The sequence below is a fragment of the Epinephelus fuscoguttatus genome, linkage group LG24, assembly GCF_011397635.1.
Source record: "Epinephelus fuscoguttatus linkage group LG24, E.fuscoguttatus.final_Chr_v1".
NCBI classification, from domain to species: domain Eukaryota; kingdom Metazoa; phylum Chordata; class Actinopteri; order Perciformes; family Serranidae; genus Epinephelus; species Epinephelus fuscoguttatus.
This window is the reverse complement of record NC_064775.1, coordinates 7,550,110-7,573,565: the sequence shown is the minus strand read 5'-3', so window position 1 is coordinate 7,573,565 and position 23,456 is coordinate 7,550,110. Positions and strand designations below refer to the sequence as shown.

General features: G+C 45.9%; 1 protein-coding gene across 2 annotated transcripts in view; it reads left to right on the top strand.

The window, feature by feature from the left end:
• Window positions 1-23,456, top strand: part of nrp2a (neuropilin 2a) — an 80,757-nt gene that overhangs the window by 18,414 nt on the left and 38,887 nt on the right. For both annotated transcript variants that reach the window (XM_049570244.1, XM_049570245.1), the window contains exons 3-7: window positions 7,998-8,179; window positions 17,870-18,100; window positions 20,370-20,525; window positions 21,098-21,267; window positions 21,827-21,982. In XM_049570244.1, coding sequence (XP_049426201.1) covers window positions 7,998-8,179; window positions 17,870-18,100; window positions 20,370-20,525; window positions 21,098-21,267; window positions 21,827-21,982 — 895 coding nt within the window. The remainder of the gene's footprint in view (window positions 1-7,997; window positions 8,180-17,869; window positions 18,101-20,369; window positions 20,526-21,097; window positions 21,268-21,826; window positions 21,983-23,456) is intronic.

Below are 23,456 nucleotides of genomic sequence, written 5' to 3'. Positions count from 1 at the left end.
AGGACCTCCACATCCAGCATCCAGCAGATTTCTGCCCAAACTGTGACATTTCATTTGCATACTCATCATCCTCACAAGGTTCTTGACCTGGCAGCAGTTTTTCATCGTCACCAAACTTGTAAGGTTGTGAGAAATGAACATTCAGTTCACAGGCAACAGCTCAGCTCTGGTGGACATTCCTGCAGTCAGCATACCTAGTGGCACGCTCCCTCAAAATTTGTGTCTTCTGTGGAATTTGTGACCAAAATGATATATTGAGTGCCTTAAAAAATCTTAAAATATCCTTAACTTAAACCTGTCAAAAAAATGGGAGAAAAGCAGAAGCATTGCTTTAAGTTGTTAATATTCCAGCCCGCTGTGAAGCTCTTTAGTCCAAAATCATGCAAGCAAAGAGAGACTGCTAGATCTAAACTGTGTTTGGATAAATTGCAAATCTCCATGTCAAATACACGTTGATAGAGGTCGATTAAAATGCATCCAGCAGGGGCAGCAGGGTCGCGGCTTCAGCTCAGACAGCAGTTACAGTCTGATGTTTCAGATCGATGCCCGCTCTAGAAGGTCTGGGGCCGGGCCCAGACTGCCTGTGGTCAGCGGTTTGGCCTCAGTCATGTGTAAGTATAAGTCTGTGATGGACAGCAGAGGAGGGAGGTGAGGCATGAGGAGATGGGGAGGAGGAGGAGGAGGAGGAGGAGGAGTGCTATTTGTTTTTGGGGGCTAGATTGAAGATGGCAGGCCCTGTGGATCTGCAGGGATTTTGCTCGCAGCATCTAGTTAATATTTCAGAGGCACTTATGGTTTATTAGAGTCCCCATCGAGGGCGGGAGGAGTGGGTGGTAGTGTGTGTGTGTGTGTGTGTGTGTAGAGACGCTCGTGTGTCTCCTCCGCCTTACTTAATTTCTGCTTCTGTACATCTTTGAGAAGGAGAAGAAAGAGGATCTTCGTTGTTTACCGGATCGAGATCTTGTGGGTTTCTTTGCTCCCAGAGAGGAAAACAAGGGGGGAAGAAACACACACACACACACACACACACAATGGAGCAGAGAGGGAAATCATTTCAACTGAAGGCCTCAAGTGTCTGAGCGCAGCCAAGTTTGGTTTGCCGATGTTCGCGTACAGCTGTTGCTCTTTTATAGGCGTAAACAAAATAAATCAGACGACCGTGACGCGCCCACAGCAAATTACGTGTTAATCTTTTGTGTAATTTCTCCCACTGAATGCTTTATGTATTTATGTAGGCATTTAGATTAAAATGAAACACAAGATCCCAAGCTGCTTTCTTGCAGACTAAATTAGAAGTGCTGATTTCACAAGATAAAGATGAAAAACTGTTCCTAGAGTAAGATGACCAAACTAGTAGAGAGACGAACCACTACTGGAGCCTGAAGGCCACAAAGGCTGGTTGAGAAGCCTATAAATATACATATAGACAGTGTGTACATACTGCAGTTATCTTTCTCCGTAGTGGGGTGCCAGTGCCTGCAGGGAGTGTCCCCAGTCCCCAGCAAAACAGCAAAGGTGTGAAAGGCAATTAGTTGTTTTGTCGGAGGGGTGGAGTGATATATGAGAGCAGAGGAAGAGGAGACGTGTCTGGACTGGTGCAGAGTTACTGGCCCTTAAGGGTTTTTAGTTTCCTTAACCCTTCTCCCTCTGCTCCAGCTATTCTCTCAGGGTGAAATAGGGGGGCTGGGGTGAAACCAGTGCCCCATAATGGCTCCCTAACCCAGACAGACTGCCAGACAGACAGAAAGCTGGGAATAGGGAATGCATGGTGTCAGACATAGGCGGGGTTTCATCAAAACAACCACCTAATGGAATCTGGATTCGGATGAGGGGCTGCATTGAGTGCGCGTGTGTGTGTGTGAGTGGTATGCAACGCTAATGTGCGTCTTGCGCATGTGCGAATGATTTATGTCGCGGAATGCGTTCAAGTGTGTGTTTTGAGAGAGACAGACAGCGGGGCTCTCACACGTCAGGCCCTCATGCATGTATTCATCAGAGCCTGGGGAGAGGCTGAGCGAACAGGTCAATAATCACATCTGAGGAACACTCACTCGCTGACGCTAATCCACGACAGGAGCGAGCAAGACAGGGAGAGAGAGAGAGAGAGAGAAGGATAGAGACCCACTCCAAAATCAATTAAAACCTAATTAGGCTCTCAGCTCTTTCGCGGGCCTTTTATCCTTGGTGTTGGCGATACAGCGCTGAGTGTGTACGCGCGTGTCTGTGTTTGTCCGTACCCGCATGTGTGTGTACACGTCTGTCTATCTGCGGGTGTATGTGTGCGTTTGTTGGCACATGCTTGAGTGTGTGTTTTCCCTAAGCATGTGTCAGTTACAGCCCTAAGCAGGCATACTTAGGGATAGCCGTGGCTCTTTACAGGCTCACCGTGGGAGCTTGCAGCTAAAGCCTTCGCGATCGCCTCTGTAATGCAGGATTACAACCAAGACATGTATAAGAGAATTGGACGACGGCTTCTGTACTCACCAGCACAAGTGCTCTTCAGGCCTTCTTTGGTGCAGATTTGCCTCAGCCCCAAACATTTCACACACTAACTGCTGCGCTCTTAGAAAGAAGGGTGCCAACTGGAACTACACAGGGTTCTTTGGCTCGTCCCGGAAGGAGAACACTTTTTAGTTTCTCCCGAGACCCTTTCAGAGGGTTCTACCTGGAACCCAGTATAAAGAGTAACACATAAGACAAAGCCCTTCTTACACAGAGATAGCACTAAAAGGGCTGCTAAGAAGTCCCTTCTCTGCGCTGCCTTTGCATTTTTACACGGAACCAAAAAACAGTGGCATTATGGCCTCAGTGTGTAATTTTCGACAGCATGCTGGCGTTCTGGAAGCAAAAGAGGACTGACTCTCAGCATATGTGGCCGGTCCCCGCTTGTGTTTAACGGCACCCGGCAGTGTCAGGAGGACACACGGCGGGGCAATAAGAAAGTTAAGGCAGTGGAAGTCCGAGTGGGGTGGGTGGAAGGGGTGGTGGATGGGTCCAGCAACCACCGACCTTCACCCAGGAGGCCGGTGTTCCCTTCTCCAAAAATTATAAAGCCAAACCCTGTCCTTTTTTTCCTAAACCCAACCACATTCAAGCGTCCGTTTGTCATTGAAGGGGAAAAAAAGTCATTTTGCAGTGCTGTAGTGCAGCGTAGTGCGCTTAATTCCAAAGGAACTGTATGCAAACTGTGCCAACGTGTCCCGGGACATCAACAAACATTGCACCCAGGGTACCTTGCATGTCTTATGTCGACTTGGAAACTCCATGACCAAATGTCGAGACGCGACGAGGTCGAAGTGAGAATGTGTTGTCATTTACTGTCCCTGTTTCATGGCAGTTGTTCTTATCCTCTGCTGGCAGGTTAAGGAGTTCTCGGACTTCATTGTTTTCCTAATTTGCAGCCATTTTCAGCTGCTGTATCTCTTCGTTGAGCTAGCTGCTAACTGCTAGCAGCTGCTTTTTAAATCCACTGGGGTGGGTTGCACACATACCACATCGTCAGAACGTCGCCATTCTGTCCATGGTCCCATCCTGGCAGCTGTCCCTTTTACACAGACATGGTTTCGGCGCTGTTAGTAAGGGAATTCCAGACCCATATACATTTAAAAATACAGTTTGAAACATGGGTCAACATTTGAATATTTGAGGGGGAGACCCATGCTTTTAACAATCTTTATTCCAAACAAAGGTTTATTGGATAAAAAGGGTTCTCAATGGTACCCTTAGTCTTACAAAAGAATCCTTGAGGAACCAGCAAATGGTTCTATACCTTCAGGTTCTCGCCCTGAACCCTTCTGGAACCCTTATTTCTAAGAGTGTGAGACACTGAAACTTTTATTCTCACCGATATCACGGCGCAAAGTCTTAATGTAAAGATTGCTTAAGAGAGGAATGACATCTGCCTGTGAATAATTCACATATGTTCTTCCATGCTGGTGCACAGATACAATGTGAATTGGTGGAAGAGCTTTCCAGTGATGTGTTATTGCACTTCTATACAGCTTAGGGGACTCGAGGGAGAAGCAGAGGCTGACGTATCCTGACGTTAAGTAAAAATAGCTGGATCCTACAACTTGATAGCATTATACTCTTCATCCCTCATCATCACCATGACTAGCAAACTGATCTCAGCATGAAAAACTGGTGAAATGGACACATTGTCCCGCGCTGGCGTGACGCTAACAATGTTGTGGTGACATTACAGGCTCATTGCAACATTTTCACACTTTGATCCTCACCTGTACATGTGTCACTCTGACCCAGATTAAAGTGGGTGGGATTATCCCTCCATCAGCAGTCTTAGCTTTGAATGCTCTGTGTAGGCACCAAAACACTGCAGGAATGAGATAGCCAAAAAAGAGGCTTACTGACTCTACTTAATCCACGTTTTATTCCAAGCCGCGGCACAAAAGCAGCCTTAGTGCTTAGATGCCATAAAAGAACACAGCCCAGTGCTGATTGGTACCTCTCAGCTTTACTCAAGACTTTTCAGTTCGGGGGAAGTAGCGAGAGAAAACAGTTTAGAATATCGGCGAGATGCTGTGTTAAAAAGTGCTGAAAACCCAGAGACGTCTGTGATGCTTTTTCAGCATCAAAGAGCCCATCACGGTAATTAGTGAGACAACAGCGGCCCTGTTGTCTTTTTGACGGCTTCGTCATATGAACTAATTGAGACGAGTGTGTTTGTATGCGTGTGTGATGGGAGGGCGTCCTCGGTGTAGCTGCAGGGCTCCTGTGGCGATGCAGTTAGTTACGCAGGCAATCACAATAAGGGGTGAAGAGACATTTGGTAGCACTGCAGCGAGAGAGAGAGCCAGGAATGGATATTATGGAGACCAAAATTACAAGGAAATTCTTCACAGCTGCGCAGTTTGAAAATACAATAACATGCATGTTTACAAAAATAGGTAGAAAAGTGAAGATTCCTTTTAGCGTAATTGTCCGTTTAAGGAGCTGCTTAAAACAGCACTTAAGCGCGGAGATAGTAACAAACAGAAATTAAGGAGTTTTCCACACCTTCCAATATTGTCACAACCCCAAATTATTACCTTAAAACCTGGTGCTTCTCTGCGAGCCCGCAGGCACGGGCTGGTCCTCTCTTAATCATATCAACACAGCGACGGTATCAATTACTGCATGTAACGCACAGAAGGACTGTGTTTTGTAGTAAATGACAGTTTTCATTGTGCAGCGCTCGGAGTCTGAGGACTGAAATATGTTGTCAGGTAAATAGAGGAATGGAAGCTTTCTGTGGAGACAACATTGAGAGAACTCCTTTTCCTCTTATTCTGTACTTCATATAGTAGTCTATATTTGATCTACCAACAATATCAGGATGATTTTGATCCCATTTCCCCCTCCGTACAAAGCCCCCTTTTTTGATGGATCTAAGGATCATCTCGCCAGATTTTCCTGTGGTGTGACGTATGTTACGAGTGGGATACATTTATCTTAATATTATTTGTGTGAACAAATCGACGACCTGTTTGAGGTGTAATCTGTAAATGTAAAACACAAATACAATAAAGGTTTTGTGAGCTCACGGACATATTAAGCAAATATAAAACGGACCTGCAAATACACAAACAAATGCAGATCTGTTTTACGTCTGTATTTACCGACAGATTTTTGATCTGTTAACACAAATAGTATTGCGACAATAGTTTTTACATCCCCAAGTATCTTCAGACGTCCATTCTGGCTGCACCGATTCCAAATCCTAAATATTAAACATCCCACATCTAGTTGTGTTGAGGGAACCTCGAGGACCACCAGTGATCCCAAAGGTCTCAGAGGTTGTTGTTTTTTGCAAGATCACCTGTGATGCAACTCAGAATTTATTCACCCCCAGTAGCCACAGGTGTAGATTTTGTGAGGAATGCAGTGGACACACACCCCTCAGTATTTAGAACATGTGCATACGTGCATGAAAGTAGCAGAGCAGACTTTTATTTTGACGAAATTAGAGACATTTACATTGATTGAGAAGCATCAATCAAACCTACGCCCTTGTCCATGGTTACACCCTTGTTCTGACTTCGTCCATATTTTGTAATTTGTCTTTGTTAATTTCCTAGAGCAAAAAGTGTGTCTAGTCACTCCCTCCAGAAAATCGCAATGTTGCGATCGCAATAATTAACGCAAATTCAACGAAAGTCCACAATATTTGCGGGGGCTTGCAGTTTTTCAGAGGTCCATTTTCCGGCCGACCGGAAGTTGTCCAACATGCGATGTCATTTTGAAACGTGCTAATGGCATTGCAGTATGGAAGAAACGCTCTGTATTGACATAAGAATGTGCACTGTTCATACAATATGCGCTGAATGTCTTAAAATGTTATGTTTACAGAGGATGTAGCTTAAGTGTTGTTTTACAGTCACATTGTGTGGTTTGAGAGCTACAATATTTACTCAGGATTTTTTGCAGCATTATCAGAGTTCATGTTTTGAAACTAATTAAATAAGACTAAAGAAGAGAACTATAAAAAACATTTGCAGCTATTTATAAAATCACATTTTTCTCCTTTTATCATTTGCCTCCAGTTTTGTCATTTTCCTCAATTTTTGACATTTTTACTCAATTTTTGTCATTTGCCACAATTTCCTGCAAAAAACTCGCATAAAAATGCTGCAATTTTTATCGCAATTTTTGACAAAATTGGCTGCAAATTCAAGGGGGGTTTTTTTGCCGCGAGATCCTCGAGGGACTGAATAGTGCAGCTAGCTCTTCCTACCTGTTTTCCACCATGTTTGTTTTGGGAAAATCATCACTCTTCACACAGTATAGCAGAAATACTCAACTTGCTTTACCTTGGGCCACTTTTGCACAATGACTAGAGACCAGGGGCCAGTTAATCAACAAAGAGAAATAATATTTATCAGTGTATATGATTCATGACTTTCCTGTTTCAACAAATCCAGACGCAGCAGCCCAGCAGAGGTCAGGTGTATGCAGGGGCTTTTCGACGATTTGAGGACAGTCAGGGCTCAGCCCAAAGTAAAAGTACAATTCCCAGATTCAACACATGGGAACAGAGCTCTTAAATTTTATCATTGCGTGTCTTTGTGTTTTCAACATCTGTTAAGATTTGTCTTTCAGTGTGCGCCAGGCTTAAGCGTGCGTCACTTCTCTCTGCGACTGTGCTGCTGCATGTTCCTAATAATGTTAGAGGAATGACACACAGGGCTAATTCTGGATCAGCCAGGTGGGCTCTCTCTCCCTGTTTCTCTCACACACGCTCATAAACACACACACACACACACACACTGACCTGACAGTCAAGTATTTGCTTTAATCGTTCAGGGTCAGTTGGCTAGTCCGAGGTTATAATGAGCTGAGAGCTCAAGCATGTGGAAGCTAAAACGCAAGTTCACGTTTACTTATCCTAATTTCTCCCTCCCTTTACTCTCGCCAAGCCCTCGCCTCGTTACTTTTTCATGTGCTCCTCTGTCTATTTTTACACTTCTTATTAATGAATCCATCCAGCTGTCTGTTTGCCTGCATCTCCATCTTCACGTTCACGTCGCAGCCCTTTGCTCAAGTATCATCTTTGCTGTGATCCAAGATTTGGGCATTGCTCGCCCCAGGCTGATGTAAAAGGGATCTGGGTTTGTTGTCCCGGGCAACAATGGGTCGTAAGAGCTAAATTTATTGAACACAGCTTAGGGTAAAGGTGGAGACGCTGTGGCAGATATATTTCCTTGTGTCTTAATGTTCCTGAATGCTTCGCTCGGACACTGTGCGTTCTGTCCTGAGGCTGAACTCTGATGGTAAATAGGTCCACACCTGTCTGGTTTTTATTAGCTTAGCTTGTTACATAACCCCATAACTATCTATCTATGTTTATCCACCCTCTGCTGCTCTCCTTTTATCTCTTTACCTCTCTTAATTCCTTCCTGCTGCATTAAGCTCAGTGTAAACTCGGTGGTAAGATTGTTTTCTGAAGGATGCTTGTGGAGAAACATTTTAAAGCAACAGGACATTTTTTGTTTCACCAGGTACGACTTCATTGAGATCCGCGACGGGACTTCGGACAACTCCGACGTCCTGGGTCGACACTGCAGCAACATTGCCCCGGCGCCGATCATCTCATCCGGGCCGTCCCTCCAGATCAGATTCGTCTCAGACTACGCCCACCAGGGGGCAGGCTTCTCTCTGCGCTACGAGATCTTCAAAACAGGTGAGGGGTGGACCTCGAATGTGACTGGTAGTTTAGAATAAGACAGATGTGTGCGATTGGTTTGTGTTAACTTCATGCAACAGTCTGCAAACAACTGAAAGTGAACTTTTTGCTTAAATATTCCAATAATTCAAACGCAAATAAGATTTAAAGCTAAATATTCTGCTATAAAATGCATCTGTTAGATATTCAGCAGAGAGCAGAGTGTACAGAGCGTTTCCTGACTGCTCTGACCTTCTCACACTTTGATTTATTATAATCTTGAATCAGTTTTACATTATGCTGATGTGCTGCTTGGAATACAAAGGAGAGCAGCCGAGTCATGTTTGATTCATGTTGCTTATTTTTATCATGTGGACGAACTCTTACTAATGCCTCATCTCCGCTGCTTGATACAAGAAGGGTTGTGGATAGTACATGGTACCTTTCTTTGGTACACTATAGTATAACATCTTTATATGGTCATCTGCTCCAGGCACACTACTGCAAGTGTTAACATACATACACTGCTACATGTAGCTACATGCTAACGTCAGGGAAACATCTACACTTGGTTGCCTGCCTAATTTCTGTGTTATCTGCTGGAACATATTTCATTGTGATTAAAAGCTTTTACTGGTGATTTTTCACAGTAAAAAGTGCCGCTATTCCCCGTCACAGTCATTCCCCAGCTGCAAGTAGGGCCAACGCCGCTAACATATATGTAGCTACATGCTAACGTAAAGGAAAACATGTAATTTCTCCCTGATTTTTGATCATGTTTGGTCGTGTTTCGAAGCTTTTATTGGTGAGTTTTGGGTCATTCATGGCTGCAGTGACGGTGCAGAGTCGTGACATTCGGAAGACCTGGAGACGTCGACCAATCACAGCAGACTGGGCTTAAAGAGACAGGCACTTAACGGAGCATGTAAGACAGAGGGTGAATACAGGTATTCAGGACAGACAGTTTGAGGGAAAATAAAGTGTTTTTTGACCATTACATCATGTAAACGTGTTCTAGTAGAAACCTTAAATACAAGTATGAACATGAAAATAAGCATAAAAGGTCCTCTTTAAAGGTGGAGGTACAACTTTGCAGACCACTGATTGGTAGTAGAAACGTCACTGGGTGCGGTTACATGATGGCTTCTCATTCTGAATGAAATAAATCTGATTGAAATCATTGGGAGTTAAAGTTTTTCCAGGTAGTTTACATGAGAAATATTCATTCCGAATGAGGGTTTACACAGGAGATCAGTTTAATCGCCTTTATTCGGGTCTGTGCAAAGTTTGGGGCAGGGAAGGTTTCTGATTGGATAGGGGGCGGGGCGGATGTTAAGTGTTTACATTTACCGGAAGAAAACACTGTAGTCCTTGCTCCGGATAACAAGATGCTTGACGCCGCCGTTCTTAGTGCCTTTTTCAGGCTTGTTTTGCTTATATTCTTGAAGCAGCAGTACGACAACAACCTTGTTCTGCTAATGCTTCGTCTGTTGAGGAGGAGAAGGGAGGCAGAAGACCGTGCTGTGGCGAATGGAAACTGGTTAGTGCAACGAGTCACGTGCTATATACGTCATTGCGCCAGAAGGGCAAGGAAACGAGCATGCACAGGAAGACCGGAATGAACTTAAAGAGGAATGAGTGTATACAAGTGCGAGAAATTCTTCAATCTCATTGGCCATTTTCATTCTGAATTAGGTGTTTACAAGATCACGTTTAATAGGAATGAACTTTCATTCCGAATGAAAAGGGAATTAAACTGTCCATGTAAACGCACTCAGTGATGCGGCAGGACATCCGACACCAACCACTTTTTATTCACTTGGGATTTTTTTGTGGCGTGCAAAATTATGCCTTGGTCAACTGAAGTTTGATCCAGCATTGAAAATGATGTCACCAGGGTTTCACGCGGCGTCGCTGTGACCATCAGTCACACACTGACATTGTGTTGGTGCCGTCTGCAGTGGAAACCAAGAAACTTCCTTGCACCAAAAGCAAATGTGATGTCTGTCCCCACTGTCGGCCAGGCTCCACTGGTCATTGCACACAATTTATCTCAATGCCTCAAAGTATTCAAAGACCTCTGTGAGAAACACCAGTTTCAACTTTTCCACACTCCGAACCAAACATAAGGCTCCACTATACATTAATACTTACTTAATGATTTTGTCTTTGCCCCGCGTTAATGGCCCGAAACCTGTGATCATTCACCCCGACACTCTTACAACAATTTACATCAGCGGAGGCAGCCGTGCATGTAAACAAAAGTTAAAGAGAGGGCAGAAAAAAAATACGACTTTCAAGCCGCCTGGAAGCATGTGAGGAATGTTTGGTTAATTGGAGCAGGATCCGCTTCCTCTGGGGAGACGAGGGGGGCGGTGGGATGATGGAGAGAGCTCCGAGGCAACTTGGAGTCGGACTTGAGGTTAAAGGTTTATGGGAGGAGGCGGTGGCGAGGTGATTGATGGGGATGAGTGTGTGTGCCGAAATGGAATTTTCTGGAGGTCCTCAGAGTGCACAAGGTGAAGCGCTCATTGCAGGTGAGGTTGTAGCGGGGAGTGTATTTGTTTTGGTGGAGGTGGAATGGCCAGGTGGCCTTCAAGCAGCTGAGAGATTTACGTTTACACGAGTTACCGGCTGATTGTCTTTGCAGCATGTGTATTCATATTAATTCAGCTTTCAGGTCTCAAAATGTACTTTGATTTAAAAACGGGAAATGAAAGGAGTGTTTCACTTGAAAGCCATTGACGAAAAGTAAAAGTCAGGGTTTATGGAGCACAAAAAAAATCAGCCTTCATCCCACAGGAAGCGCACCGAGTTATCACCTCCTACCTTTGAAAAATATCTCCGCTTTTGAGTCAAATGAATGTGACCCAGATTTGACGTTCAGCTCCGTTACCAAGGCCACCAGCTCGAACCCCGACAATGCAATAGTGTAGATTGCATCTGTCTCACACACATACACACACACATGCAGGGATGGATTGAAGGCTGGTGGATGGGGGATGCGGTTGCCATGGCTTTAACAAGATCCTGGTATAAATTCAGGGGGCATAAGAGATTGTGTCACTGTATGAGCACATGTAGGTGTCTGCTCGCTGCGTGTGTGGGTGGTTCCACTCAGCTTGTTGTGTGAGATTCTGTCTGTCTGTATGTATGTGGAGGCGGTATGATGCACGTGTATGTGTGTGTGTGTGTGTTAGAGGGAGAGAGACACAGTCAAACACAGTGGGGAAATGATTGGGGTGAAGGGAGATAGGCCGACAAAGCAGGAGTGAGTCAGAGTGAAAATGTATTCAGGAAGCGTGATTGAGGCCATGTGTTAATTACGCCGTTTCCAGCGCCTGCACGCTCTCTCATCATCGCTGTTTGTCTCAGCGTGGCAGGCCTGGGCCACGGGTTTCCACTAAACACAGCGTACAACTTCTGACGGGAGCGCAGAGATCCCGGCTGAGATGTGTTTATTTACCCGAGTGGAAGTAATTGCAGCGCCACTACTTTTACCCTCGTTAATGGATTTTAGTTGCGTTTTTGCGTACCTGCGATTTCTGACCAGCTTTGGAAGACCGAACATATACTCAAGTATGTTTCGATTTAACTGTATAGACGTCTCTTTAAAGTGAGTGTTGCAGCTGAAGGGAATCCTACATCCTACATCGCTGTGGAGTAGAGTATTTTTGGTCCAGTGTGTGTACGAGTGTGTTTATGGGCGCGTATGTGTTTTTAAAGGGTGCGTCCCAGCAGATAGAAATCTCAGTACACAGCTGGGAGATGTGTGTGTGTGTGTGTGTGTGTGTGTTTTCAGCTTCCTGACCATATTAAAAAGACAGTCCAGCTTACGGTCCAGACTGACCCCACCACGCTGTGTCTGGGAGTCAGACAGTGTGTGTCTGGTTTTGGCTGTGCATGTGTGTGTGTGTGAGTCTTGGCCTGTTTTCCGTACTATGAACTAATGATACCGCGGCTTGTTTTTGTTTTGTTCATTCAACCCTGTTACATAAGCAGTGACTGTAACAACTCTAGGGGGTTTGAGTTGAACGAGCAATCTGTTTGTGTCAACGTGTGTGTGTATGTGTGTGTATGTGTGTGTGTTACAGTGCAGGGGAAGCTAATTATTTTCAGCAAGGAGGAGCAGGAGTCGACCTTTGACTCGACATCCATCCTGATGCCCCTCCGCCCTTTACTGCACCTCCTGAGGGGAGCCAGGGAGAGCGGTTGCCCCAAAACAACATCCATCCACCTATCCACCAAGACCTCCATCCCCCCTACACACACACACACACACACACACACACACACGTATGCTTTAATCCCTCTGTACAGTGAAAGTGCACGATCCCCCTCCTCCCTATTATTGTTGTGGCCTACTTTGCTCCTACTCATGCGTGCTTAACCCTTTATTCAGCCCCGACTACCCCCCCATCCATCCCTCATACACTTTCACTTACACGCTGTCATGCGCTGCTGACGCTGTTACCACGGCTACAGGGGGAAGACTTGCCAGTAAAGCCCCCTTTCTCCCAGTTCCCCAAAGCCCACCACTAGCGCAACGGGGGCAGATAACGTCGCAGCCAATCCCGCGTCAAGACGCGGCGGGGATCACCCCAGGGCGTTGGGTCTCCTGCGTGACCGCTGCATCTGTGGGGTCGCAGTAGGAGCGCAGCCCAAGGCGGGATCCCCGACCAAGTGCCAGTCACAACATTGGCCCTGTGTATATTTTCGACGTTGTAGCAGTGATTGGATGCCAACCCCCTGCGTCAGTGATGGCTGTTACTATATGGCTAATTGCCATGTGGTGTTTATTCCCGAAACACCCGATTCATCCCAATGCTGAAATTAGACTCAAGTAATTAACTGGCAAAGGTAAATTAAATTCATGAATAAATAAACTGGATGAGCGCGAGGAGCGTTGATCAGCGATGAAGTGAACGTGTCTCAAAATGAAATAATAAGGCGTGATCAGCCGGGGCATGAATAAGGAGATAGCGAGCTGCACAAACACTTTGATCACGAGCAGCAGGAGGCTTTTTTGGCGTTTGCTGCTTTTGTGCTGGGGATTTAAAAAACTTGATGATGGCGTTCCATTCCACAGCACATAACAGAGGCATCAGCGTGATACGTGACTCAGAAGGAGCATTCCTTTCTATATAAAGCTGCTTCAGCCTCATGTCTCCCTGGGTCCATAAAAGTGTCAAGCTGCGGCACGCCAACGACGCTGTTTATCTCTTCTTGGGTCTTCTTCTTGTTCGCAATAAAGTTGTTGTTATTGTCGGTTTCAACCCCCTGTGTAGCACGCCACTTCCGCCACACACCCACATGCACACGCCCTTCCTCTGGAGAGATTTTCTTCAATGAAATCTGGAACTGTGCTCCAGCAGGGTTACGCCAGAGTGTGCATGAGGAGCAGATGCATGTCAGACGGAGACAGGCAGGTAGGGAGCGTAGGGTGAGGTGGTTTTGATGTGCAGCAGACACTGCGCGCCCTCAGCGAGAGCTGCATGCCGAGGACAGGGCGAGCGAGACGACGGCAGACAAGACAGAGAGTTAAAAGACTGAATGAACACAGACTCGGCGTGTCGCTGCTGAGAAGACAGGGAGCGAAGGAAGGGATGAGAGAGGAAGAGAGGAGGAGGAGGAGGGAGGGGGGGATTGCCCTGACACAACATGTGGAGCCACTACTACATCAGGCACTCATGTGCAAGAGTCGAGTGGTTTCTACCCAGCAACTCGCCCCCCTGCATCACACTCACACATACACACTCACACCATGACCTCCCAGTCGTTGCCAGCAGACAGCTCTTGCCAAATGGCAGCTCATGGTGCGATGCAAGCACCAACCGGGGCCCTGCATAAGGCAAGCATGTGTGAGTGTGTGTGTGTGTAAGACATGGGTTGAGGGTTGACGGAGGGAGGTAGTAACAAGGACTTGTTTTTGGCGTGTTCATACACTGTGAACTAATGAGCGCGAACGGATAGAGAAGGTACTCATGCATACACTGCGACGGCTGCGCACGCGAATGCATGAACACATGCGTGCACACGGCGTTGGCACGTGGCAGCGCTGAGCGTGTGAAGCGACTATTCCGCGTGTGTAAAGCACACGGAGCGGTGTGTTCGGAGGCAATGGCGCCAAGCTGTGCTGAGATTGAAGTTTTTTCGGCAGTGGGACTCCAGACTGCTGCACTGTGACCCAGTAAGAAACAAGGCCAGTGTGTTACTGGGTCTCACACGTGCTGCGAAGCCATTACACACACCTTCAGACACACAGAAGGAGTCATACGGAGAGACAAACACGCTGGCAGCAAAGATCAACATGTGAGGGGCTGAATAAAAAGCATACACAAAGAAAAGGCATGCAAAGACACACACAACTAACCCTTTAATGGAGTCATAGCATTTACACCAGTGTATGCCGTACTGTCAGTAACTACAGACACACACACACACAAAAAAACACAGAGAGGTGAGGTCAGTAGCTGAGAGGATGGGGAGATATCGCCTGTAGCTTGCTGTAAATTACCGTCATATTTCAACATGCCTGGTTGTGTGTGTGTGTGTGAAGGCTCCTAGCATGAAGGCAGATGATCCACGGGTGTTTTTGATGTGTGGGAGTCGACACAAGAGGTTGACTGCCGCCTTTAACATGTGGGGGAAGATTGGTACGTTTGTGTCAACATCCTCGGCAACAACATACACTCATGTATGCAAAGTAGATCGACAGACCGACAGGTACACGTAAACACATTAGCGCATACATGAGCTGAGGAAAACATGTGAGACGCGCGGCGTTAGAATAGAGAGTAGGGAGGGAAACAGACACGTAGAAGCTGCTGGGGAAAAACAAAGCGTGAGAAACACAGACAGGCTCTTCCTCCGCGCTGATTGGGGTCAGTTCTCTGCCATTAACCAAGTGTAGACAGGGGAGGGCCAGAGCAGCCAGTCGACCCCTCAGCTTTTATAGGGCTGCCTGATAATAAGGACTGGTGCCTTGGAGGAATGCTGCAGAAGGAACGCGCTGTCAACACGCCCGCGCTCCCTAAACGCTGCTTTTACAAATATGTATCTGGTTATCAAACGCCGCCTGGCACTTCTCTGAGACTACGCAGTGCTGCTGCATGCAACCTCACTTTCCCAGATTTTGAAATCCACCAGAAAGCTTCTCCCCTGAGCCTCTTCAACGCTCGCCTCCCTATCTGCTTTCCAGCACACTCTATGATGGGAAAATAATGCAGGAACAGACTCTTTTCCTTATGCTAGTTAAGAGTTGGCGAGGGGAGATGTAATGAAATGTGTCCTCTATCAGTTGTAATTGGAGAGAAGCTGGAAAAACCAGCGTCCACTGCAAGTGCACTTATAAATAGCCGCAAGAATACGAGTGATTTAAGTGGCATTAGTTGGTTTAGAAAGGCCACAACCGCAGGCGTCTCTGACATGTGCAGTTAAACAAAGACCTAATGAAAATCCTGCAGTCTTATCACAGAGAAGATATTTGCCCTCCTAGCGAGCGTAAAAATAGATAGTGACACAGAAAGGATACAATTAAACAGACCTGCTGTTTATAGCCTGGATATAAAGATAGAAACATTCGAGGTGAGAGCGAATGGACCGAGAATACCCAGGGTTTGTGAATGAGCCCGTGTGTGTGACATTTGTGTGAAGCCCCCTGTATGTTTAGTGTGTGTGTGTGTGTGCATGTGCTGGCCCGTCAGCCACCCTCATTGATGTGCCGGTCCCATAAACACTCGGCTGTGACTCAGGCTCCCTAGCGGGGCCACGGAGCAGTGGCTGATGGGTAGATGATCTGAGCCACACAGCTGCCGCCGCTCAAGGTGAGCCACCCAGGGCGCATAAATCTGCATGGGTAATGCGGAGCCGGCGCAAAGGGCCCACTTAGAACCATTACACAACGTTTGTGTGGTGTGTGTGCGTGAGAGAGAGAGTGTGTGTGTGTGTGTGTGCAAAAAAGACTAGGTGGTGAAGAGAGAGAATATTTGTTTTTGAATATATAGAATAGAGCAGGGGTCAGTTTAGTCCCCTCTTTAGCCTTTTATAAGCAACTCATGTGATGTAACATACATGACGATGGGGTCTTTTGAGGACACAATAAAACCACCAAACATAAAATGACGACTTTTATGAAAGTAAAACAGATTTTTGTTCAAGTTTGTCACATTGTTTTTATGCTTCCGCACCGGTGATAGCTGCAGCATTACGTTTTTGGATCGTCCATCTGTCTATTCGTTTGTCCCATTCTCTTGAACGCAATATCTCAAGAAGCTTTGAGGGAATTTCTTTGAATTTGGCACAAACGTCCATTTGCAGTCAACAATAAAGTGAGATTTTGGTGGTCATAGGTCAAAAGTCATGGTTACTGTGGCTTCTTCTGTCAAATTCTTGCGACATACCAAGAACACCTTGAGGGAATCTCTTCAAATTTGGCACAAACATCCACCTTGAGTCAAGGATGAACTGATTAGAATTTAATGGTCAAAGGTTAAGGTTACTGTGACCTTGCATCCGTCTCATTCTTGAGAATGCAGTATCTCAAGGAGGTCTCGAGGTGGTTGTAGGTTGAAAGTCATGGCTACTAGGGCCTTTTCTGTCAAACTCTCGTGACATATCAAGAACACCTTGAGGGAATTTCTTCAAATTTGGCACAAACGACCACTTGCAGTCAGAGAAAAAGTGATTGAATTCGGTGGTCGTAGGTCAAAAGTCATGGTTACTGTGGCTTCTTCTGTCAAATTCTAGAGACATATCAAGAACGCATTGAGGGAATTTCTTCAAATTTGGCACAAACATCCACCTTGAGTCAAGGATGAACTGATTAGAATTTAATGGTCAAAGGTTAAGGTCGCTGTGACCTTGCATCTGTCTCATTCTTGAGAACGCAGTATCTCAAGGAGGTCTTGAGGTGGTTGTCGGTCAAAAGTCATGATTGCTTTCAAATTTGGCACAAACATCCACTTGAACTCAAGAGTGAACTGATTAGAATTTGGTGGTGATGGTCAAAGGTCATTGTGACCACACAAACATGTTTTTGTCCATAGCTCAGGAGTTCTTTAGCTAATCATGACAAAAAAAATTCACACAAATGTCTAAAAGGATAAAATAATGAAGTGATGACATTTTAAAGCCAAAAGGTCAAAGGTCAACTCAACTTCAAGGGGTAACATTTAGTCAGATACTGAATTTATGACACCTTGACACTGTGCTGTTCGTATAGATCTTCTGTCCTAGCAGGGGCAAGATGTGTGTGAGGCATCCATGTTTTTTCAGACATGGATGTAAGCTATAACTGCAACTTGACTGGTTCATGGAGGCAAACAACTGCGAGGCAGTAACTGTAGTTGAACAATAAAGAGGTTGAAAATATTGTTGTTTGTGTCAAATACAGGGGCGGGGCTGATTGGTGGCATGCAACTGACAAAAAGAGCTATTAGCCAGCTCACACCATGCGCTGCATTGTTAGATATGCCCACTTGAGCATTTACTCACTGTGTATTTTCTCCTCCATCGGTGATCATAAACCCATGTGTTTGTGTGTTTCAACACCACAGCCACTGTAAATTCCAGCTTACTGTCAGTGATGAACGACTCTCTGAAACACCCTCTGCAAGTCAGATGAGATATCGGAGTGTGATCGATTGCTCACACCCATATCTTCCCCCTAATATGACCGATTGCTTAAATATCCTTTTCTCCGCACAGGGTCGGAGTTCTGCTTCCGCAATTTCACCAGCTCCTCCGGCATGATCGAGTCCCCGGGCTTCCCGGATAAATACCCTCACAATCTGGAGTGCTCCTACATGATCATCGCCCCGCCCCACATGGACATCACCCTCACGTTCCTGACCTTTGACCTGGAGAACGATCCCCTGCTGGTGGGAGAGGGTGACTGCAAGTATGACTGGCTGGACGTGTGGGATGGCCTGCCGCAAGGTGAGGGCGCACAAATCGCACACATGTTACGTTCATGTCCACATTCAGAGCCCATACAGACTCACCCACATTCCCACATTGAAATTTACATACCAGTCTTCAATTTCCTCAGCAGCCTTTGATGTAAGCAGCCTCGCCTTACATTCCTTCACATTACATAGAGGAAACATTATTTCACACGGGGAGCTGAAAGTGCCTGGACACCCCTAAGGAGCAGCCCTTTCCCATGCCCCTCTTCCCCCTCCATAATAACACCCTTCATCACCCCCTTCCTATCCTCCCTGTACTCCCTCCTTATCACCTAGTGCTTCCTTCCTCCCCCTGGCGAGTGAGAGTGATGGCTACGATGAGTATCTGTTTGCATCCAGTAGGAGGTGCCGGGCGTTGTGAAAGTGGCAGAGATCAGGAAGTGGCGAGGAAAAAACACTTGAGAATAGTATCAAGGTCTTTGATAGTGACCGCCATAGGGTATTGTTGATGAGACGCACATAAGCAGTGGCGACTGGTTCACTTCCCACCTCTCCCTCTCTCTCGCTGAATTTTTTCTTTTTTTTTTTTAAATATGTAGCGGAGAACTGAGGATTTGCTCTAATTATTCTATTTTCAGTAGCTAAAAAGGGATCCAAGTGGATTTAAAATTCCAATTATAGCCTTGAATTTGGGAGCTTTGATAGCTGAAAACAATTTATACCATTCAAAGTTGAGAATTAGGAGGAAATTAAAGTGTAACCCAGTTCCAGCGCGCCAAGTCCTCGGGCGTGAAAGAGGGACGGGAGACAAGACGGGAAGGGTGAAGAATTTGGTGTCTGGTGAGGGAGCTACACTTGAGACTATTGTAATCCTCGCTGGTGTGTGTGTGAGTGTCCATGTGTGCATGTGTGTCTGCAGCTGATCCCAGTGCAGCTTGCATTAAGGCGGGGGATTCCAATCTCCCTGCTGGGCCCTGGCTGAGACACACATGGCAGATGGAGGGATGGACAGGAGAGGAAAGGGAGCGAGAGGAATGATGGGAGGAAGAGATGTGGGGGACGCATGCTGTGACTCATTAGACGACACTTACTGAAGCAGCGTGGCCACTGGAAACCTGCATTCCTCTTTGTATTTTACATGGGAAGATGCTTCCAAAGAGGCTGCAAGACAAATAGTTCACATTTTTACTTGAGCAAGTAGCATCAGACAGCAAAAGCAGTGCAGCTGGCCACCAATGTCGTGGACCGATATTTGGTGGGCATAAAGTTCTGACATTTTGTTGGTTTTAAGATGTGTTGTTAAGTAACTAAAATCCAAACATCTTCTAAACATCCAGTGCCATTGTTGTCTGTCCAGTGAAGGAGTCCAACATCTGTCTGACATCATATTGACTTCCGATGACAGCTGGGAGCAAACGTTACCACTCAGACAACAGATCCTACTCAGTTTTTATGCCTCCCAGCCGGCTACAGGCATAGTCAGAGTCATTTTGACGCGCCTTAAGGGAATTTTCTCAAATTTGGCACAAACACACACTTGGACTCAAGGACAAACTGATTAGATTATGGTGGTCAAATGTCCAGGTCACTGTGACTTTGTGTCTTTCTAGTTCTTGTGAATGCAACATCTCAAGAAAGCTTTGAGGAAATTTGCTCAAATTTGGCACAAACGTCCACTTAGATTCAAGGATGAACTGATTGGATTTTGGTGGTCAAAGGTCAAGGTCACTGTGACTTTGTGTCCCTCTAAGTTTTGTGAATGCAATGTCACAAGAAAGCTTTGAGGAAATTTGCTCAAATTTGGCACAAACGTATACTTGGACTCAGGACGAACTGATTGGATTTTGGTGGTCAAAGGTCAAGGTCACTATGACTTTGTGTTCCTCTAAGTCTTGTGAATGCAACATCACAAGAAAGCTTTGAGGAAATTTGCTCAAATTTGGCACAGACATCCTCTTGGGCTCAAGGACAAACTGATTAGATTTCAGTAGTCACGGTCACTGTGACCTCACAAAACCAGTTTTTGGCCATAACTCAAGAATTCATATGCTGATTATGACAAAAGTTTACACAAATGTTTAATAGGATATACTGGTGAAGTGATGAAAGTTTATACCTAGAAGGTCAAAGGTCAACTTCACTGTGACATTATAATGTTCTGAAAAAACACTTTTTTGGCCATTATTACACACCGTAACTAAGGGAACAGACAGGGGGACATCAAATCAAGTGTTTTTATTGCAATAAGACACTGAAAACTACTTAAAAATAAAAGTATTTGACAATGTTTGTGTCTACAGTGTCTCCTCTGATCGGCCGGTACTGCGGGACAAAAATCCCCCCAGAGATCCAGTCGTCCTCCGGCCTGCTGTCCCTCTCCTTCCACACCGACATGGCCGTGGCCAAAGACGGCTTCTCCGCCCGATACAACATGACGCACAAAGAAGTCAGCGACTGTGAGTGCCAGATAACTTTTACGGAGTGTGTGTCGGTTTGTTTACCTGTTCTTATCACCGCCTCTATTTTCTCTCTTTCAACAGCCTCTCCTCCGTCATCTCTGCTGACACTCGTCTTTCTTTCTTCATCCTTCACTCCTCTTACCCTCTCGATCTTTTCAGCTTTGCCGACTTTAATGCTATTTAAATCTCACTCACCTCTCTCAGTCTATTTTGCTCTCTCCTAAGAGAGCATGGTTTCTCTGAAGCAGAGTCATACTATTTTCTTTTGGAATATAAATTAACTTCACCTCAATTTACCTCTGGTCACCTGTTGGGCTGCTCTCTGTCTCACTTTGCCCTTTGTGTGTCTGGATTTAGCTTTTCCTCTCTGTCTTCAAGCTCTATAAAATGTGGCTTAGATCTTCCCTTTCAGTCTCTTTGAAAATGTTCTTGCATCTGTCATCCATTCTATATTCATCATTGCTTCCTTCCTCTTTCTATTTTTCTTGCAGCTTATTTCCCATCTCCACTGTAAAGCCACGTTAACAAATACACAGTTAACGCTCTGCTCTCTCTTTGTCTTGCACCAGCGTTCCACTGTAGCATGGCGCTCGGTATGGAGTCAGGGAAGATCAGCGATGATCAGATCACCGCTTCGACAACCTTCTACGACAACCGCTGGTTGCCGCGCCAGGCCCGCCTCAACAACGACGACAACGCCTGGACGCCTTCAGAGGACAGCAACAAAGAGTATATACAGGTCAGGATTTAAAGTGCTCACTTTGAATTTGAATAATTCCAGCATTGTAGAGGAGAAGATGCAACGGGCAACTGCATCTCATATACAGTGAGGACACACACGCAGAAAGGAAATGGAGGAACTGTGAACTGATGATAAGGAAGTGCTTCTGCGCTCTCAATCTTTTCCTGTCTCAGACACACACGCGTATGCATGCATAGGTGGACATACACATGAGCGCCGAGAAGCCTATGATTGATGAAGGCGCTCTTCAGGAATGCATCCGAACACTACGCCATTGATCTTTGCCTCCAGCCTTCCTCCCCTTTACACACAACAATGCAGACACACACATACACACACACACCACCTAAGCTTCCTCAGCAGTAGGCCACAGTCGGCGTCCATCCCCTGCTGTCTGTGTGACAGATAGACACAGCAGCTGGTCTGTCTCTGTTATCTACATCAGCCCTGAGCACCATAAATCCCTACAGCAATCTGCACAGTCCGTCTATCACTCTATTCTTTCCTAATCTGTTTTATTGTTGTTAAGATATTTCCTTTTCGCTCCTTTCTCCAGGTCGACCTCCACTTCCTGAAGGTGTTGACAGGCATCGCCACACAGGGGGCCGTTTCCAAGGAGACGCAGAAGTCCTACTACGTCACGACCTTCAAACTGGAGGTCAGCACGAACGGGGAGGACTGGATGGTGTACCGGCATGGCAAGAACCACAAGGTAGGAGTTTGTAGGACGTAGAGTTCTTCCATTTAAACATAAAAGGATGAAAAATCGTCTCGTCATCTCGTCTCGTCATCTCGTCTCGTCTCGTCTGGTGTGGTGTGGTGTAGTCTCGTCTCGTCTCGTCTCGTATGGTATGATATGGTATAGTCTCGTCTCGTCTCATCTGGTGTGGTGTGGTGTGGTGTGGTGTAGTCTCGTCTCGTCTCGTATGGTCTTGTGTGGTGTGGTATGGTATAGTCTCGTCTCGTCTTGTCTCGTATGTCGTGGTGTGGTATCGTATAGTCTCGTATCGTCTCGTGTCCTATTGTCTCGTCTCATCTCGTATCGTCTCGTATTGTATATGGGCAAACAGTCATGCACATAAAAACACAGGGAGTAAAAAAAACACTCCTCCAGGATATGAACTTGTAGCTACAAGGCCGGCTTTCTCTAACCTTTATTCTACCCTGCATGATATGTACTCTAACAACAGAGGCTGTTGTATGCGTCCAAGAGCCATATCGATAAGATGGAACATTCCTGAAGGAGTCGTTCCCCTTCCAGGACTGTTTATGAACCCGAGTCATGACCCCAGTCATGAGGTAGAGAGAGCGGGAACAGGAGGGAGGAAGAGATAGAGATAGAGAGAGGAGGGGAAGCTGACAAACAAGAACAATGGAGTCCTCTATGTGTCCTTATCTAGAGCTTGCAATTCATCACCGCTCTTGTGCCAACACACTCATAAACACACACCTGGGGTTGTGGAGTCATACCAGGTGTGACCTAAGCAAGTTTGAGAGTATCATAGCAACGTTACTTTCCTGGAACTGGTGGGGTTTAGTGCGTTGCGTGTGAGGTTTGGCTCATCTTTGAATGTATATACAGTACAGGTTGTTGTTGTTGTTGTGGCATACAGTAAGCCGTCTCCAAGGGATTTGAACTCCGTCCCCTATATCTGGGTTAAGGTCACTGCGGATTGCAAGCAAAAAAAAAGAGTGGTAAGGGTTGGAGCAGTGCATGGAGGGTTAATCCACATACCCACACAGACTCGGGGGCCCCCTTCTGTGAGTGCCAGTGATTGGTTTGGGTGGGGTCGGTGGGGGGTATCTGATGTGGAGATTATCGAGCGAAATGTGGATTTGACTTAAAAAGTCAACATCTGTGCAATTTATTAGAACCCCTCCCCAGATGCCCCCTCGCTACTTCCACATACACACACATGCAACATCCGCAGACCCTTCCTTTAAATAACCTCTGGCTGATCTCTCTGTCTGGAGATCTGTGCATGTGTGCGCATATGATGTGTGCCTGCCTGTCTGTCTGTAGCATGTAATCTGAGTCCACTAATCTGTCTGAGCAGTATAACACTTTCGGACATAGACTGATGCATCGACGTGCATTTGGGAGAGATGCTGGTTTTATGAGTGGTCACTTTGGATGTTTTAGAATTGGTATTGTTTTCAGCTTTTAGAAAGTCCAGTCAGAAAAT